General features: G+C 42.1%; 1 protein-coding gene across 2 annotated transcripts in view; it reads right to left on the bottom strand.

Annotated features, from left to right (window-relative positions):
- Window positions 1-7343: 7343 nt before the first annotated feature.
- TM9SF3 (transmembrane 9 superfamily member 3) overlaps window positions 7344-19643 on the bottom strand; it is a 53864-nt gene continuing 41564 nt past the window's right edge. For both annotated transcript variants that reach the window (XM_040362260.1, XM_040362261.1), the window contains exons 13-15: window positions 18788-18871; window positions 12608-12684; window positions 7344-9052 (exon numbers count right to left, since the gene is read on the bottom strand). In XM_040362260.1, coding sequence (XP_040218194.1) covers window positions 8985-9052; window positions 12608-12684; window positions 18788-18871 — 229 coding nt within the window. In that variant the 3' untranslated portion in view covers window positions 7344-8984. The remainder of the gene's footprint in view (window positions 9053-12607; window positions 12685-18787; window positions 18872-19643) is intronic.

Here is a 19643-nt window from a genome sequence, read left to right as displayed (position 1 = left end):
TTGCTCTCTGACTTATGCCGGCGTATCGCATATACGCTGCGTTAGGCCGACACAAATATGCATCCATCTACCTGAATCTAGCTATAAGTATTGTGTAATAAAATAGAATGACACAGAAAAAAGTATTGAACATGCTTACTGAAATGTATTTAATACTTGGTACAAAATCCTTTGTTGGTAATGACAGCTTCAAGAGGCTTTCTGTATGGAGAAACTAATCGCATGTATTGCTTGGGTGTGATTTTGTCCCTTTCTTCCACACAAATAGGGATGAGCCAAACAGTCCCCGGTTCGTTTCGCAGCAGAACATGCGAACACCGTTACAGTCCAGGCACCCATCTACACATTGGGGATAACGCCTTGAGCGATCCTCACAACCTCCTAGGATTTCCATGGGCATCTGGACAACCACCTGTCTGTATACCAGTCAGCAGGGCTTGGACCTCACCCTAGCTCCATATATTCTTTTGGGAGTGTTCTGTGTGAAGCTACCAGTATTTACCTTTACCTTTACCCATGAACAACAAATGGAAGTTGTGGCGCTACAGATTGGTAACACCTGTGTGGAAAAAGGGTCCGCTGAATGGGTGATGAATCCTTGTTACAAAAAATAATAATAATAAGTAGTAACAAAAAGAAAAAAATTAAATAAATGGAACCTGGGAATGGTTGGTGTTGAGATGGGTCATGAAGGGAGAGACACTGTCCTGTAATGAGCTGATTGTCCCAAAAACGCTGTCCAAGGGCAAGCCTTCCAAAGCAGGGGAGACCAGAGCAGGGACTCCAAAACATGTATACAAAAAGAGAAAGACAGAGGGCGCCTCCAGGTTAGACATTTAAGAAGCTTTTAATTATATACAGAAAACAGTGTAGACTTACATTTTAAAATCCGGTAGGAAATTAGCTTGATAAAATGCTGAGGGGGGGGGGGTGATAGGACGTCTTGCCAGGCTGGTTGTTGTGCTGATCGTGCTCTCGGGTGACTCCTATGTTGGTCCGGTCCTTTTGCTGAGGGAACAGCTGGTCCGGAGGGATAGTGAAAACGAGGCCCGGAGCGCAGCATAAGCCGCGGTGACGTCACCAGGTGCGACGACGTTTCAAAGCAGGCGCCGTCGGATGACAAAGCGCGCTGCTTTAAAGCGAAGTTCCAACCACATATTGACTTTTTTTTTTATAATACATATCTTAGTATCATAATATACAGTAATGCGACTCAAGATTTTAATAAATTTTGCCGCTACATTTAAGATTTTAGATTAAAAAAGTACCTTATATTTTCTCATCTTGGCAGTTCCCATATTGCTTGTGGGCATGTGAAGCCCACAAGCATAATCTTGCGGGATAAGGTGCAGCTGAATGACCAACATGCACCGCCCGTTCTTGCGAATGCACAGTTTACAGCGCAGGAAATCTCAAACGTTACCATCACAACGGGTGTCGGAACTGCCCGACCCGTTGTGATGGCAACAAAGATGAGCGGCGATCCCCACTGACTCCTGGGAATTATTTCATAAAGCTCCCAGGAGACAGTGAGCCGCTGGATATGACGGCGATATATATGCACGGGTGGCCGAAGCGACATGGAAATGCTTACAATCTGGGTAAGCTGACAGAATTTTTTTAAATAAATGACCATTGCTGAAAAAATGTGCTGTAATATTACTAGTGAGAAAAAGTTTTAAGTGGGTGGAACTCCTGCTTAAAACCAGAAAGTTCTGCACATGTGAATGGATATTAGAACTATTCTGGAAATGTATCTTATGACACATTTTAGGGCAACACACAAAAAAGAACAGAATGCAATTGTTATAATTGCTTTGTAACAGAATGACCCTGATATACAGGGGCATGTAGGTTGTTCATTCCCCTAGTTCAGTTAGCTGCACTTGCAGCGATAGTCAGTTGCAGGGTTGCACCTGCAAAATTACAGAGGCTTTAGGAGCATCTCACACTTTCTATTTGCAGCATCTTTGAAAGAAGGGAACTCTTCAGTTGGGACAGCAAGATATTTGTTTAGGACAGAGTCAACAGAATCAACCATAGGAATAGGCCATGCTTTCCATTGGATAGATTTCAGCAAAGATTTTGGAGATAGTTAAAAATCCTTTTAGGACTGACACAATCGTCAAAGACTGCACATTCTACCTGTTCATGAACAGGAAATGTTTTGCAAAATTTTGCAAGTATCTTTGTAACCATAGAGGCATGGGGAAACAAAAAGGAGAATCAGATTGAACAATGCCAAGGCTTTTGTGGACAGAGGCAATGAACCTCTCAACATTAGCAAGCATGGTGTGTGAAGCTCCCGCTATACAACAGCCGTGTGGGGAAGAGACATACTGTACTCCACAGCTTCTTCAAATGCGGCCTCAATATCCTCTTCATTCCCTTCTGTGTCTGCAGTCTCTAATGCTGGCATATCAGGATCTCACTCAGGTTGAGAAACAGGAGTAGGAATCGATGCAGGGAAGCCCTGGACAAAGATGGGTGTATTAAGGCCTGTCCAAGGAATTGTGACATACAGTGTATAAAAAAGGTTTACACACATGTAAAAATGCCAGGTTTTTTAAATGATTATCTTTTTTTTTTTTTTATGTGGCTACATAAATATGCACACCCCTAAAACTAATACTTTGTTGATCATCTTCTGGTGAAACCATTCTTTGTTGATTTGGAGGTATGTTTCTCTGTCCTTCTGAAAAGGGGAAATTCCTCTTCAGCTTTTTAGGCCTGAAAGTTTTGTGCCGAAATTTCTTTCCAGCGGAAGGAAAACAGCCTGAAAGCATAATGCTTGTCCACTGTGGGTACGGCTTTTTTTTTTTTAATGCGCATCGTTGGTTTTGCAGCAAACACTTTTTTGGCAATTATGTCCAAAAAGTTCAATCTTGGTGTCAGGCCATAACATATTTTCCCACATGCTTTTGACAGACAATGTAGGTTTTTGCAAAACCTAGTGCCAGACTTGGATGTTTTTCTTGGTAAGAAAAGGCTTCTGCCTTGACACCCTACCTTACAGCCTTACCTTACCTTACCTTACACCCTTACCTTACCTTACATATGAAGAATAAGGGAAAATGATGTCACATGTAGTACAAAACCAGTACTTGCTAGAAATTCCTCCAGTTCCTTTAATGTTGCTGTAGCTCCTTTGGCAGCCTCCCAAACATGTTTTCTTCTTTTTTTTTTTTTTTTTTAATTTTTGAGGAAGGTCCAGTTCCTGATAAGTTGCGCCATATTTGCTCCACTTGTTTATGGCCACATTGTCTGTGTATATCCATTACCTTGGATTTTTTCTTTTTTGTACAATTCTTCCAACAATGAGATCCCTTTGATGCTTTGTAAGCAACAGAAGATCAAACAAATTAAATTAAATTGGCCCAGCTACAGCCTGGACCTGAATCCAAATTTATTTGAAGCAATTTTGCAAGGAAGAGTGGGTAAAAATTCCCAAGGCATTATGTGCCACGGTGATAGACTCCTACCCCCCATAAAATCAAAAGTTGCTTCAACAAAGTATTAGTTTAAGGGTGTGCATATTTATGCAACCACATTATTCTTCGGCCCCGCTTCCTCAAACAGAATCCATATAAAACTGAGCTCTTAATACTTCCTCCCCCACTTGCCCCTTCCCCTGACTTCTCTTGATCAATGGCACATCTATCAGTCCGAACCCCACATGCCAGAGTGCTAGGGGTAACCTTAGACTCGGAATTGTCCTTTCAGGCCCACATCAAATCCCTGCCCAATTCATGCTGCCTTAGCCTCCGCAACATTTCTAGAATCCGCCCCTTTAACTAACGACACAAAGCTAATTCACTACCTGGTTATCTCTCGCCTCGAGTACAGGCGGTCCCCTACTTACAAACATCCGACTTACAGAGGGCGACAAGTAGGAAGATGAAATCTACCCCTAGAAAAGGAAAATTTACTACTGTAAGAATTATGGGAAAAAGGAGTCTCCACTGATGCTTTATCACCAGTCTGTGTTTCCCTAACAATCCAAAATCCAATTGTCATGGAGACAGAAAGTGAGGTGAAATCTTCTGAACAGGGGCACAGACAGCAAAACAAATGTTACTTACCTATGCTATCCAAAAAGCTTAAAAATAGTTTTTTTGGCTGGAGCTACATCCTCATTGGATTACCTTTACATAGACTAGCCCCCCATTAGTCCATAATGAATGCTGCTGCAAGACTCATCCACCTTACTAACCATACAGTGTTCCTCCACCCCTCCCTGCCAATCCCTCCATTGGCTTCCAGTCACCCAACGAATACAATTCAAAGTACTAACAATAATAAAAAAAAAAGCCATTCATAACTCTGCCCCCAGCTACATCACCAACCTAGTCTGAAAATACCAACCAAGCTGCTCTATTCAGTCCTCCCAAGACCTCCTGCTCTCTAGCTCCCTTTTCACCACTTCCATTCTGGCCTTCAGGATTTCTCCAGAGCTTCTCCCATCCTTTGGAACTGCCTACCCCAATCTGTCCCCTAATTCAGTGGTCATCAACCATGTCCTTGGGGCCCACCAACAGGCCAGGTTTGCAAGATAACTGAAATACATTACAGGCGATATAATTTGCTGCTCAGTGATTTTAGTATTCTAGTCGGCATCTCCCCAAGGTAACACATAAAATCTGGCCTGTCAGAGGGCCCTGAGGACAGAGTTGGTGACCACTGCCCAAATCTATCTATCTTTAGACAATACTTAAACCCTTCTCTTTAAAGAAGCCTATCCTGCTTCTAACTGATACAGTGTTTTACTTCATCAGTTCAACCCCACAACTATTACCTGTTGTACCAATTGATCCTCCCTTTTAGATTGTATGCTCTAATGAGCAGGGCCCTCTGATCCCTCCTGCACCAAAATTATAATGTAACAAATGTTTGCCTTGATTTTGTTAAGCAACGCGGAAACTGTTGGCGCTATATAAATCCTATATAATAATAGCTACAAGTGAGGGCATTACCTCGGGGGAGTGTGGGCAATAGGGTAAGTTAAGTGTGTACATGGTAACCCAGGTGTAGACTGCCTTGTACTGAATTCTCATGACGAAAGGAAGTGCCCGAGTACCTTATAAGGGCTCTAGGAAGAAGTAGTGTGCAACCAATAGCGTGATGCAACACCTGGTCATCCAATGTGGACGGATCTCTAGTTGGTTCAAATTTTAGTGCCAAGTCTGAAAAGTTTGCATAATACATTTCAAATATTTGACCCCGTTTTTTTTTTTTTTTAGATAGAGACGGTCTACAATGCTGGACTGTATATAGAGTCCAGACTTCACCAATCACGATGGGCATTTCAACTGAATGAGTTGTTTTACAAGACGAGGGTTTACATAACTAACTTGTAAAATAGCAGCAATATCACTGTGCTGCATTTAGTCTATGCAGTGAGAAGAGCTGTGGGAGGGACCCAAGGATACCACCCACAACAGGCTGCCTGCAAAAAAAAATTAGAGTGGCAGATACAAGACCAGTTGCCCTGGCATAAAAAGGCAAAGTAGCAGTGACTGGTTTATTACAAAAGCTCCAGCAGAGGCAAACTTCAAATCTGAAAAAAATACACAAAAGATTCAAATAAAAAATTTGCTTACCCAGGAGCTCAGCTTTAACAGCAACATAATTAATCTGAGGTTACTGTCAACAAAAGGAGGGTTCTGTAGGTTTGTTCTTAAAAATGAATTTTATGCAAGTCGGAACAGGTACATTTTTTTAAAGCGCAAGTTCACTTTTGTTGAGAACAAAAAAACAAAAACAAAAAACATTCCCCTCTGGGTGATCTATGTAAATTGCAAGGATTACAGCAACCTGTTGCAGATTCCTATCTTTTGTTATTCTGAAGTAATCCATGTGCGTTTGTGTCTCTGTACTTAGTGGGTCTAATGGGAGTGGTTTCATAATGAACTGTCAGCTGTACAGCTGTAGGGCACCAAGGAGGAAATCTGCTGGGCCTGCCTCCCTTTAGACGTAATCCTATTGAAAGTATCGCACCAAAAAATTTGATTTTTGTTGCAGGAGATGCCTGAAATCTGACTTGTATCTTAGGCAGACTTCTGGGAAAATAGGTGAGCCAATCACACATGCAGGAAATTATGTTTCTGGGGAGTGCTCAGTACACATTCTGTGTACAGAACAACTCTAGGTAGCCATATTGCAAATGCATTCTCAGAAAATTACAATGGCTGCAGATTGAAGAGGACAGGTAATTTTTAATAACCTTCAATTACAATATTAGTATCGCAATTATGTGCTATATTTGTATATTGATTATCCCTGTCAGTGTATCTGCTTGCCCATATGGGATGTACAGAGACCTGTGATCTGCTTATTGCTGGAGCACAGCTTTACAGGCTCCAACAAAAAAAAAAAATGCATTTTTTTACCTGCAAAAAATGTGCATTTATTCTTTTTTTCTAAAAAGTAAACTTATCCTTTAAGGCTGGGTTCACAATATTGCGAATTGGATGCAGGTTACCCCATATCCAATTTGCATTTCAGGAGATTGCTCTATGGAGCCGGTTCACACATCTCCGGAGAGAATTGCACAGGAGTCCTGTGTGTCCTCCGGTCCGTTTCAGGTCCGAATTCAGCCAAAAATTTGGACTGAAATTGTACCTAAAAACAGTGACACACCAAACCTCTGCTGTGAGCCGCTCCGTGCTGCAATGTGAACCCAGCCTACGCCTCCCAGTAGCAAGGCATTAAAGGCATCAATATAACTTAGGTCTAAAGTGCACACTGTCAGCAACAATGCCTGGGTACAGTGAAGCATGCAAATCATGCTCAGCTAGTATTAAGGGACCCAACATAAGCAAAAACATTCATCACCATACACATACAAAGACAGACCCATGGATTTGTTATTATGTATGCCTTATTCTTAAACCATCATGTCAAATGCATGCCAGCAACTGGGATTTGTCAAAGTGTGAGTAGCTGCAGACTTCCTATCAGCTTTAGTAAATTGTCAGTTCAATTACCTCTGTCAACCATGTGTTTTCACCAAGAAACCTGCAGATCACAGGATGCTTTCTCACATTCTACGTGATGATGTTGTCCCTAAAATGTCAACAGTTTGAAAAACTGCAACCAAAAACATGTTACCCCAAATCACCCCCAAAGTTACCCCCTACTTTATCAATTAATTGCGAGCTACATAATTCACTACTATATATTCTGTTTGCATTATATGCAGAATTGCCTTCTACAGGGTTCACCAAATAAAAGGTTTGCCGTGCAGAGGATGCTCAAGTACCAGAACAGCAAGTGGCACTAAACCATTGCAAGGGCACACCATAAAAACTTTGGGTAACACCATGTTAAAAGTATACACACTCTTGAATTATACACTGGCTTCATTTTTATTTTTATTTCTCAATCTGACACATCTTAACATTTTTCAATCAGCTAAACATAGGAGAAACAAAGATTTCTGCATTGTCATTGTGTTGAATATATCAGTGCAATCATGTCTAATAAATGTAGAGGAGGGAATAAATAGAAAAAGCAAACTGTATTGAAAGAACTCCACCTTTTGTTCACTGGAACATCAAGTGCTGTACTGAAAAATCACCATTGTTTGGAGGACAAATGTAATGATATTTCTTTCCAAGGCTGAGATGACATCAAGAGGAAAAAAAAAAAAAAACTCACAAAGATGACATCCAGAACTTTTTTTTGTCTGAAAATTTTATTTCAGTTCTCTGAACACTCTAAAGCCACAGTGCTTCAGATGTTAGACAAGTGTCCAGATAAGATTAACAAAAAAAAAAAAAAATTATAGGTTTCTAAATTACAAATTTGACTTTTATGTGTAAGAGAAGAACAGAATTTAGACACACATATCAATGGGAGGGAAAAAAGAAAACAAAAAGAAAAACAAAACAAAAAAGGTCATGCAATGGCAGGCAAGATGTGAAAAGCCACCTGACGCCACAGATTTGTACATCAAATAATCATCAGAAAAAAACTCCTTAATAAACCTGTACATCCAAATACATTTGGGCTCTAAACCTAAGTTACATTATTTAATGTTATATACACATCTTCCCATATTTACGTAAAGCCTTCATTGAAACCCCGAGAAAATAAAAAATATGGAAAAAAAATAAACATAAAATTATTTCAAAAAACGAAAAAACAAACATTGAAAGGATGGGGGTTACTTTTCAGATTTCCGTTAAAATGTCTTTTGTAGACCTCATATGGGCCATAAAAACATATTTTACTATACAGTGAATTACAGTGCCGAGAACAGCGGTTTTCAGCCCTCTTTGGATGGATTCTTAAAATGCAGTTTCGTTTTCTTCTTTCAGAGATAAATATGTGGGGAATTGGTCCAAATACATTGAAAGCTGTTATTTTACATGCAGTACTTTTCAGTTGTTGTCTTGCCTTGAGAATACAAAATGGAGGCAGGTTTACTGCACGCCACAAACTGGTAGGAAACCCACAGGCAAAATATAAACAGACATTTCTAAAGCGCCAACAAAAATGAAAGAAAAAGGAAGATTCCTGGAACAGCCATCTTACAGAGTGTTTAGAAGGTACCAAGAAGACTACTAATCAACTAGTTTGAGCAGCCAAGACTCCCTCTTATTTATTGAATGGAACAAATGCTTTAAATAAACTGCGTGTCCTCTTCACTGAAGAGAGCTAGTCTATTCATCTTTTATGAGCTAGTTTTATTCTTTTTCTTTATTTATTTTTTTGGGGGGGGGGGCAGGGGGAGATTAGCCATGTACTGTAGTAATGCTTACTGCATAAAATCCAAGCATTTGTTGTGGAGTTGGAAAGAGCAGTCTGTAAGAAAACTAGGATCAATGAAAGAGATGCCATTTTAAGCCATCCACAGAACGGAGACCAACACAGTACCCAGTGTTAAAACCCAATCTCTTCTGGCACTAATGTGCATGTTTCACCCCCAGCCCTGGAAAAAAGTAGCAACTGATCCACAGTTCCCGTTCTCGCTGGATCTCTCAGTCAATTTTCACATTAGTGTAAATTTTCCGGACAAAGGCACTTGTTCCCATGTAACCAATCGCTCCTATTGGAGAGCAAGATTAAAAAAAAAAAAAAAAATTAGTCTCAGACTGTAATATATACAATAGCAATGGAGATTTCAGTAATCATTATATTTGCAAATAAATAAGGAAATGGTTCTACTTTACCAGCATAATATACCGAAACAATGCAGCCAGATTTTATGTGCAATTTCCACAGTGCAAGCAGCAGTGTGAAATAACAAAAAATTCTGGGTAAGGGAAAACCTGTAACTCTCACCTCCCTCCCACAGTGCAGCATTGGGTAGCTGAGAAAAAAAACACCGGATCTGAATGCAGTAAAATGTTTTTGGACCTGTGTTAGCTCTGGCCCTATCAACTTGGAAATGACACCAGGCGTTGCTCTGGCAGATGGGCAGCATATAGGGGGTGAACAGAGTTAACTGAAGCCAATTGAGGTTTCAGAAAGAAAACCATTTCAACTGAGGTTGCATAAAAACGCATTTCTACATACATCTTTCTATTGGATCCCGACACCGGTCCAAACTCCTCTCTTCCATAGGCTGCAGAGAAGGATTGTTGCTCACTGTGTGAAAGCAGCATCTCTCTGCAGCAGTCAGACATGCCAAGCTAGAGTTTTGCAATCCGCATGGGCTTTGCCGATTACAGCGTTCTGTCACTCAGCAAGGTGCATATAAAACCGCTGCAGAGAGATCAGTGCAGCAGCCCCTCTCTGTAGCGTAGGGAAGAGCAGCTTGGACTAGTGCTGGGGCTCTATTGTTAAAAATGAGCTTCATTTTCATGCAGCTTCAATTGAAACTTTGTGCCGAGACTTGAAAATCGGCTCCGGTGAACACTTGTCTCTTTGCCCATATGCACATAGGTTTAAAAAAAAAAAAAAAAAAAACGATTTCCAGTTGCTTTGTGGCTTCCACTGACTACCTCCAAGTTGTTTCCCAACCATATGTCACAACCCATGCTTCCTGTGTAGGAGCAGTGGATAGTGCTGGACAGCCATACAAATCAGTATCTGCATGGAATCTGTATGCTCTTTCCATGTTTAAGTGTGCGGTTAGTATCCCAGGTCAAAACACATGCCAATGGATAATACCCACGTAAGCCTAATGCCACGTACACGGTCGGAATTTCCGACAACAAATGTTCGATGAGAGCTCGTTTTCGAAAAATACGACTCTGTATGCTCCAGACATTTTCTATCGGAATTTCCAATAAATGTTTGAGAGCGGGTTCTCAAATTTTCCTCATGTGTAGCCAATTCCGATGCACAAAATTCCACGAATGCTCTGAATTAACCACTTAACCCCCGGACCATATTGCTGCCCAAACACCAGAGGACTTTTTGCGATTCGGGACTGCGCCGCTTTAACTGACAATTGCGCGGTCGTGCGACGTGGCTCCCAAACAAAATTGGCGTCCTTTTTTTCCCACAAATAGAGCTTTCTTTTGGTGGTATTAGATCACCTCTGCGGTTTTTATTTTTTGCGCTATAAACAAAAATAGAGCGACAATTTTTAAAAAAATGAATATTTTTTACTATAATAAATATCCCCCAAAAATATATAAAAAAACATTTTTTTTCCTCAGTTTAGGCCGATACGTATTCGTCTACATATTTTTCGTAAAAAAAAATCGCAATAAGCGTTTATTGATTGGTTTGCGCAAAAGTTATAGCGTTTACAAAATAGGGGGTATTTTTATTAATATATTTTTTTACTAGTAATGGCGGCGATCAGCGATTTTTTTTCGGTACTGCGACATTATGGCGGACACTTCGGACACTTTTGGGACCATTGGCATTTTTATAGCGATCCGTGCTATAAAAATGCATTGGATTACTATAAAAATGCCACTGGCAGTGAAGGGGTTAACACTAGGGGGCGGGGAAGGGGTTAAGTATGTTCCCTGGGTGTGTTCTTACTGTGGGGGGGGGTGGCCTCACTAGGGAAAACACTGATCCTCTGTTCATACATTGTATGAACAGAAGATCAGCATTTCCCCTGCTGACAGGAACGAGAGCTGTGTGTTTACACACACAGCTCCCGGTCCCCGCTCTGTAACGAGCGATCGCGTGTGCCCGGCTGCGATCGCGCCTGCCGGGCACACGCACGGGAGTCGGGGGCGCGCACGCGCCCCCTAGTGGCGGCTCAAAGAGCCGAACTGCCGCCGTATAATGACGGTGCGCGGTCGGCTAGTGGTTAAGCAGAAGCCGCACTGCCTATTGAACTTCATTTTTCCCGGCCTGTCGTACATCTTGTATGTCACCGCGTTCTTGACGTTTGGAATTTCCAAAAACATTTGTGTGACCATGTGTAAGACAAGTTTGAGCCAACATCCGTCGGGGGGGGGGGGGGAAAAACACGGTTTTGTTGTTGGAATGTCCAATCGTGTGTACGTGGCATTAGTGTGAGCAGACAATATAAATGAGGTAGGGAGAACAGACTATAAGCTTGGTTTCAGATAGGAAATTATATGACTGTATATACCTCAAAAAGTGCTTAAGAATTTGGGATGCTATATAAATTAAATTCTCATAATTTGCAGACCTTTTAGAGAAAAACCAAAAGGTTTTTTTTTATTATTAAAGGATGCCCTTCATCCCTTAGTGCAAAGTACACTAATAAGATTTGAATGAAAACAGGTATTAGTTTTATTTCCTGCCCATGTTTATTACCCAAGTAAACTTCAATGCAAATGTCTTGTGTAAACATCAATTTTAATAGATACATAGCGGTAGATAATGTTTCATAAATGTCAGCTTAAGCAGTCTCCCCAAATTGCCCAATGCACACTTACCTTTAGGCCCCATGCACACGAGACGCTGCTAAACTCGAGTTCAGAGGCATTTGGGCATTTTTTTCAACTGCCCCTGAACACAATTAATGTTATCCTATGTGTCCATGTACACGATCACGTTTTTTGGCGTTTCAAAGCAGTTGGGTTTAGGGCCGTTTTTCCAAACCCAACATTTTGGATTCAGAAGCTTTCAGCTTTTGCGTTTTAGACGCAAATTGCTGCTAAACGCGGCAAAACGCGGCACAAATAGTTTGATTCTGAGCTTGGGGAGGGTCTACAGTGTTTTGGAGATAAACGCTGACAGCCGCAAATCGCGGTAAAACGCTGCAAAACGCGAATTCTCGGCAAAAACGGGCGTTTTAAATGCCGGTTTTTGCCTTTGAAAAGCTGAGATTAGAGGCGTTTGTAAAAGCGTCTCGTGTGCATGGGGGCCTTACAGTAAATTGCTTTTAGCCCTGGTTCACACTGATGCGATTTGACATGTCAAATTGGCGGCATTTGCATCGCCCTAATCGGTGCGTCGCCACATCTGCGGCGCTGCACCGACTTCAAAAAGTAGTTTCTGTACTACTATTTGCGACTTGAGCCTGCGATTTACATCTGTGCAGAAACGGGAGTGAAATTGTGCGAGTTCAGCTGAACTCGCACAGCTTCACTCCCGCAGCCCAGTGTGGACCTGGGCTTAAAGCAATAAATACACTGCAAAAATCTCTTTCTACACATGTGCTAGAAATTTAAATGTTAACGCATACTGTACATGTATTAAAAAAAAAGGCCAAACTTACCACACATAATTCCCAAAGCAGTGCTAAAAACTGCCATGTATCCAAAGTAAAATGATGTCTGAAACAATCCATACATTCTGAACAAAAAGGGGAGAGTTGATATACAGGTTAGTATTGAAAGAGTCTTCATATTGCTTACAAAGATTGCAAAGATTCACAAAACCCATAATAAACATATTACTGCAGAGTATCGATGGACAATGTCAAATGCCATCTCCCAGATGTTAAGTCAGCGCAAACAAATAAAAGTAAACGTTTGCAAAAAATAAAGTAAAAACTTCAAGCAATTAAATTATACAAATATGCGATGTTGACAGATTTAAATGTGTCAGTATATTTTGGGAATGGCATTTTGTAATGTAAAATCCTACAGTTAAAGATTCCTGATTTCATGCAACAACATTTTTAGGGACTTATAATATCAACTATTCCATTATTTCCATGATTTGTTTATTTTAAAAAGTATTCACAATAAAGTAAAAAAACACCAAATATTTAAACTAGCCTGTCTATCCAAAAAAGTCATTAGATACACTGGGGAAGATTTACTAAAGCAGGTGCACACAGAATCTGGTGCATCTGTGCAGGATTAGCTTCTAACTTCAGCTTGTTCAAGGCTGGGTTCACACTACTACACTACTTTCATCCTACTTTGCTCTGTGTTCAATGTTTCCCTATGAGAGCGTCTTGTAGCGTCCTACACAAGTCGGTCCAACTTTGAAAATGCTCCCTGTACTACTTTTGGTCCTACATTGATCCTACTTCAGGCCCATTGAATATCATTGAAGTCGGACCAAAGTAGTATCCTGTTCATGAAAGTAGGATGGATGTAGGACCAATGTAGGATAAATGTAGGACCAATGTAGCAGAGCAAAGTAGGATGAAAGTAGTGTAGTAGTGTGAACCCAGCCCAAGGCTGGGTTCACACTGGTGCGACACGACACTGGTACCACTTTGGATCCGACTTTGCCCTGCGATTTGAAGACAGAGACGCCTCCGACTTCAATGAACTGGGATCTGACTTGGATCCCCGCCAATACCAGGCACTGTTTGGTATGAATCTTGAGGGGGAACTCCACGCCAAATTGTAAATAAAGCACCGACATGGGTTCCCTCTCCAACAGCATACCAGGCCTTTGGGTCTGGTATGGATTTTAAAGGGAACCCCCTACGCCGAAAAAACGGTGAGGGGTTCCCCCCAAAATAAAATCTATACCAGACCCTTATGCGAGCACGCAGCCTGGCCGGTCAGGAACAGAAGTGGGGACGAGCGAGTGCCCCCGCCGCATGCCCTCAACATAGGGGGGGTGCTTTGGGGCAGGGGGGTGCCATGCGGCCCCTCACCCCAAAGCACCCTGCCCCCATGTTCATGAGGACAAGAGCCTCTTCCAGACAACCCTGACCGTTGGTTGTCGGGGTCTGCGGGGGGCTTAGCGGAATCCGAGAGCCCCTTTAATAAGGGGCCCCCCCACCCTATGTGAATGAGTATGGGGTAAATCGTACCCCTACCCATTCACCTGGATACCCCCTGCCCCAAAGCACCCAACCTCCCCCCCCATGTTGAGGGCATGCGGCCTGGTACGGTTCAAGAGGGGGGGGGGTGCTCGCTCGTCCCCACCCCCTTTCCTGAGCTGTCGGGATGCATGATCGGATGAGGGTCTGGAATGGAGTTTTAAGGGGACCCCCACGCTGTTTTTTTCGGCGTAGGGTGTTCGCCTTAAAATCCATACTAGACCCAAGGGCCTGGTATTCTTTTGGAAGGGGAAACCATGCTGTTTTTTTTTATTTAAAATTTGGCGTGGAGTTCCCCTTTAAGATCATTAGAGCACAAGTCACATGCCAAAGTCAGAGCATGCAAAATGGCGTTCAGACTTTAATGATATTTAATGGGCTAAAGTAGGGTCAAAGTCGGAACCAAAGTAGTAAAGGGAGCATTTTCAAAGTCGGACCGACTTGTGCCGGACCAGTTAAGACGACTCTTATAGGGAAACATTGACTTTCACACGTCATGCGACATTAGCTCCCAATGTCAGAGCGTGTGTTGCACCAGTATGAACCCGGGCCAATTTCGCTTTGCAAATAAAACCCAGAAGCTGGTTATTACGAACAGCTGCACCAGTTTTAGTTAATCTCGCCCTTTGCCGCCAAGCTCAAATCCTTGCTTTTATATACTATGTTATACTCCTATATCTCGCACTTATGGCGATATTAAGGCCTCATGCACACTGGATGTTTGACGTTTTTACAGCAACTGTTTTTGGCTGTAGACGTTTTTTTCTACAGTCATTAACCACTTCCATACCAGGCACTTGCGCACCTTCCCGCCCAAGCCAGCTTTCAGCACGGTCGCAATTTGAATGACAATTGCGTGGTCGTGCTACACTGTACCCAAATGAAATTTTTATCATTTTGTTCCCACAAATAGAGCTTTCTTTTGGTGGTATTTGATTACCTCTGCGATTTTTATTTTTTGCGCAACTAAAAAAAGACCGAAATTTTTTAAAAAAGGTTTTTATTTTTTTCTGTTAATTTTTTGTAAATAAGTACGTTTTCTTCAATAATGGGCACTGATATGGCAGCACTGATGGACACTCATAGGCAGCACTGATGGACACTGGGTGGCACTGATGGCATTGCTGGACAGTCAGTGCCCTTTTGTGGACACTGATTGGCATCAATTGCATTAAAAGCATTTATTTTTTTATATATATATATATATATATATATATATATATATATATATATATATATATATATATATATATATATATATATATATATATATATATATATATATATATATATATATATATATATATTTGTGCTCTATTGAGCACTGGGGGGGCACTCCCTGGTGGTCCAGTGTGGGGATCCGAGGCGGTGGGGCTGCGCTGATAAACAATCAGCGCGAACCGCCCCTCCCCCGTCAGGAGAGCCGCCGATCGGCTCTCCTCTACTCGCGTCTGTCAGACGCGAGTGAGGAAGAGCCGTTTAACGGCTCTTCCTGTTTACATCGTGATCAGCCGTGATTGGACACGGCTGATCACGAGGTAAACAGCCTCCGCCGGAGGCTCTTTACTGAGATCGGAGATGCAGGGTGTCAGACTGACACTCCGCATCACCGATCGCCGCGAGCCGGCATGAAATCCTGCAGGACGTCAATAGACGTCCGGTCAGGATTTCAGAACCACTTCCCGGACTTCAATCTCCTATTAAAAAAGGAGGGGTTAGAACTGCGCCATGGCACCCAGACTCGTGAGTTATAAAGTCAGTTTGGTAAAATGAACATCAGGGTTTGGAAGGAAGAAAGTCTATAGGATTCTCCAGGGATTCCACAATACTGATGTATGGAATAATGGATCCCACCCAGATGGTCCACTATTATTCCGTATGTAACTTGGTTACCAAAGTCATGAGCTGCTTACCAGATCATAGACTTAAATCAGCGGTCGACTGTGACCCAGCCGCGGCCTTTGAGGAAAGCAGGGGGGGGAGCCCACTTCCTAGATGTATCAATCTCTCCCTTGAGACACAGAGTTATGAGCGACGGTCCACCGTGATACACAGCACTCAAAGTGTGAAATCCACCACCGATAAAAAGAGCAGCTTACCAGAACTTCAATCATAAACCACAGTCGGCTGTGACCCAGCCGCGGCCTTTGGGGAGATCTCACTCCCTTGATGGAAGCACCACTTGCACCCTCGGTAATATACAATGGTGTCACCGCACAAAAAAGGAAACAGCAAACATAGCGCAACTCCGTGGGATAGGTTATTTAATAAAACGATAAAACGATAAAAGGTTTACTCACATATGAAGAAAACACAAGGAGCATTTGAATTTGCCGGCCGGCATGTATCAGAGCAATGTCCGTATACCAAACGTAATGACGTCACCGCACGTCCTCCCAGACGCGTTTCGTCATTCGACGTTATCAATCCCATTGATAACGTCGAATGACGAAACGCGTCTGGGAGGACGTGCGGTGACGTCATTACGTTTGGTATACGGACATTGCTCTGATACATGCCGGCCGGCAAATTCAAATGCTCCTTGTGTTTTCTTCATATGTGAGTAAACCTTTTATCGTTTTATCGTTTTATTAAATAACCTATCCCACGGAGTTACGCTATGTTTGCTGTTTCCTTTTTTGTGCGGTGACACCATTGTATATTACCGAGGGTGCAAGTGGTGCTTCCATCAAGGGAGTGAGATCTCCCCAAAGGCCGCGGCTGGGTCACAGCCGACTGTGGTTTATGATTGAAGTTCTGGTAAGCTGCTCTTTTTATCGGTGGTGGATTTCACACTTTGAGTGCTGTGTATCACGGTGGACCGTCGCTCATAACTCTGTGTCTCAAGGGAGAGATTGATACATCTAGGAAGTGGGCTCCCCCCCCCCCCCTGCTTTCCTCAAAGGCCGCGGCTGGGTCACAGTCGACCGCTGATTTAAGTCTATGATCTGGTAAGCAGCTCATGACTTTGGTAACCAAGTTACATACGGAATAATAGTGGACCATCTGGGTGGGATCCATTATTCCATACATCAGTATTGTGGAATCCCTGGAGAATCCTATAGACTTTCTTCCTTCCAAACCCTGATGTTCATTTTACCAAACTGACTTTATAACTCACGAGTCTGGGTGCCATGGCGCAGTTCTAACCCCTCCTTTTTTCTAGTTCATATATTTTGTGCCTTGGCACTAGAAACTGCTGCCTTCCCTATTATATATATATATATTCCTCTTGGTTTATATATCTTTTTGTTTTGTGATATATTAATTTATGTGCATTAATTATTTTTCTGGATAAAGCGCAATTTTTTCTTATTGTATTCAATCTCCTATTGACTGGGCGGGAAGTGGTTAAACTAGGCTGTTATAAGCAGTTTTGGACAGTGGCGTTTTTGAGCAGTTAAAAAAAATAAAACTAGTCGGGTTCTTAGAGAAGTTTTTCAGCTGTAAAAACGCTCCAACACTGATAAACGTAGACAAATGCTGATAAACGCTCAAAAACTTCGCTCACCAGCGTTTAACGTTTTTGATCCATTGAAAAAATATATATATAAAATTCTAAAAAAAAAAAAAAATAACGCCAACGCGGAAAAACACAAAGACACCATTAAACGCTAAAAAATTATATTGCAAAAACATTGAAAAACTCACTGCAAAATTACTGGCATTTTCATAATGTTAAAGTCCAGTGTGCATGAGGCCTAAAGGTTTGTGTTTTTTTTTTTAAACATGTCATGCTTACCTGCTCTGTGCAAGGTTTTGCACAGAGCAGCCCCAATCTTCCTCTTCTGGGGTTCCCTGCCAGCACTCCTGCACCCCCGACCAGCGTCCCAATAGCACGCCGTTTGCTATGGGGACACTGGTGCGTGCTCGTTCCAAGCCCCGCTCTATGCATCCATAAGACACAGCCATGACTCGGCCTGCCCCTCCTCATTAGTTCACTGGCTGTGACTGACATGTTTCATGTGATCACGCTGGTGTGTCAGCCAATGAGGATCAGGTTAGAATACATGAAGGTTAAAAAAAACAAAAAAAACCTTTACAGACACTTTGAAGGATAAGTTCACCTTTTCAAAAAAATTTAAAATAATGCACATCTTTTTGCAGTTAAAAAAGTGCATTTTATTGGGAGCCTGGAAAGCATTGAACCCCTGATAAGCAGTTTGCGGGTGCCACACAGGACTCCTGCAAACTCTGTGTAAGCAGTCTGCTCGTACGGGCAGGCAGTTACACACTCACCGGAATCCTCACCTTGAGCACTCAACAGCATCCTGGTAGTTCACAGAGAACTAAAAGCAGACATCCGCAAAGGCTTTCAGTACTTGTAATTTTCCATTCTTAGAACTCTGAATGAATGACGTGGCTGGGCGGAGCCCCAAATGGCTGCAGTTTTATATTTGTTTTTTAATTGTGACAGCAGGAACGGGGGCAGCTGCAGCAGTAACATGTTACACGTTGAATATGGGTGTAACATGCATTAAAAGGATAAACTTAACGGGGGAAATTACAAGGCAAGAGCCAGGTGATATTTGAACTCGGTCCTGCAATACCTCCCCCCTGACCCAGAAAAATTGCTAGCGCTTCCTATTGCCAGCTGGAATGCACAGCAAATCAACGTCCACAATAAAAAACAAACCTTCACACATAAAAGACAAAAGCAGCACTTACTTTGTTTTGAAAAAGTAGTAGTAAAATGAGTACATGTAAACATAGATTGCAGTGGAGGCAGCAGAAAGAAAACTTGTCCATTGCCTGCAAAAGAAAACAAAAACTCACTTGCAGCCTTTATTGTCAAGCTTTGCTGAAAGCAGCAGTTGTATACAATTTCAGAAAGAATTAGATTACTTAACATCTGAAAATAATCAGTTCTAAGAAGGTATTTTGGTCAAACGTGCCCGAGTCAACTAAAAAATGTGCAGCTAAAATTATGCAGAGAAAAAAAAAATGTATATTCAAATTTCTACAAGGGAGTTTTTCTGGAAGGCTGCTTTCACACTGAGGCGCTTCACAGGTGCTATAGCGCTAAAAATAGTGCCTGCAAAGCTCCTGTAAAAAGCCTCTCCTCTCACTCCAGTGTGTAAGCCCTCAGGCTTTCACACTGAAGGAGTGCGCTGGCAGGATGCTTAAAAAAAAGTCCTGCAAGCAGCATATTTGAGGCGCTGTAGAAGCGGTTTATACACCGCTCCTACAGCCCCCCTGTCCATTGAAATCAATGGGCAGTGCCGCTTTGTGAGCGCTATTAACCCTTTTCCGGCTGTAAGCAGGGGTTAAAAGGACACCAATAGCGTCTGAAAGCGATGCGAAAACGACAGTAAAGTCCCGCTAAAAATAGCGGCGCTTTACCGCCGATGTCCCCAACACCCCAGTGTGAAAGTAGCCAAATTCATAATATACCGATTATTTTAATAAAGGTCCAGATCATGCCAAACCATCTATTTTTCTAAAGGAAACTTGCTCTCATAAAAGACTGCGATTGCGGACCTCCCAAAATTCTTGTTGCCTAAGTCACAGAAGCGAGATCCGA

This window comes from Rana temporaria, chromosome 8 (genome assembly GCF_905171775.1).
Source record: "Rana temporaria chromosome 8, aRanTem1.1, whole genome shotgun sequence".
Taxonomy (NCBI): Eukaryota; Metazoa; Chordata; class Amphibia; order Anura; family Ranidae; genus Rana; species Rana temporaria.
The sequence above is the reverse complement of the archived record's forward strand: the minus strand, read 5'-3'. Positions and strand labels throughout refer to the sequence as shown.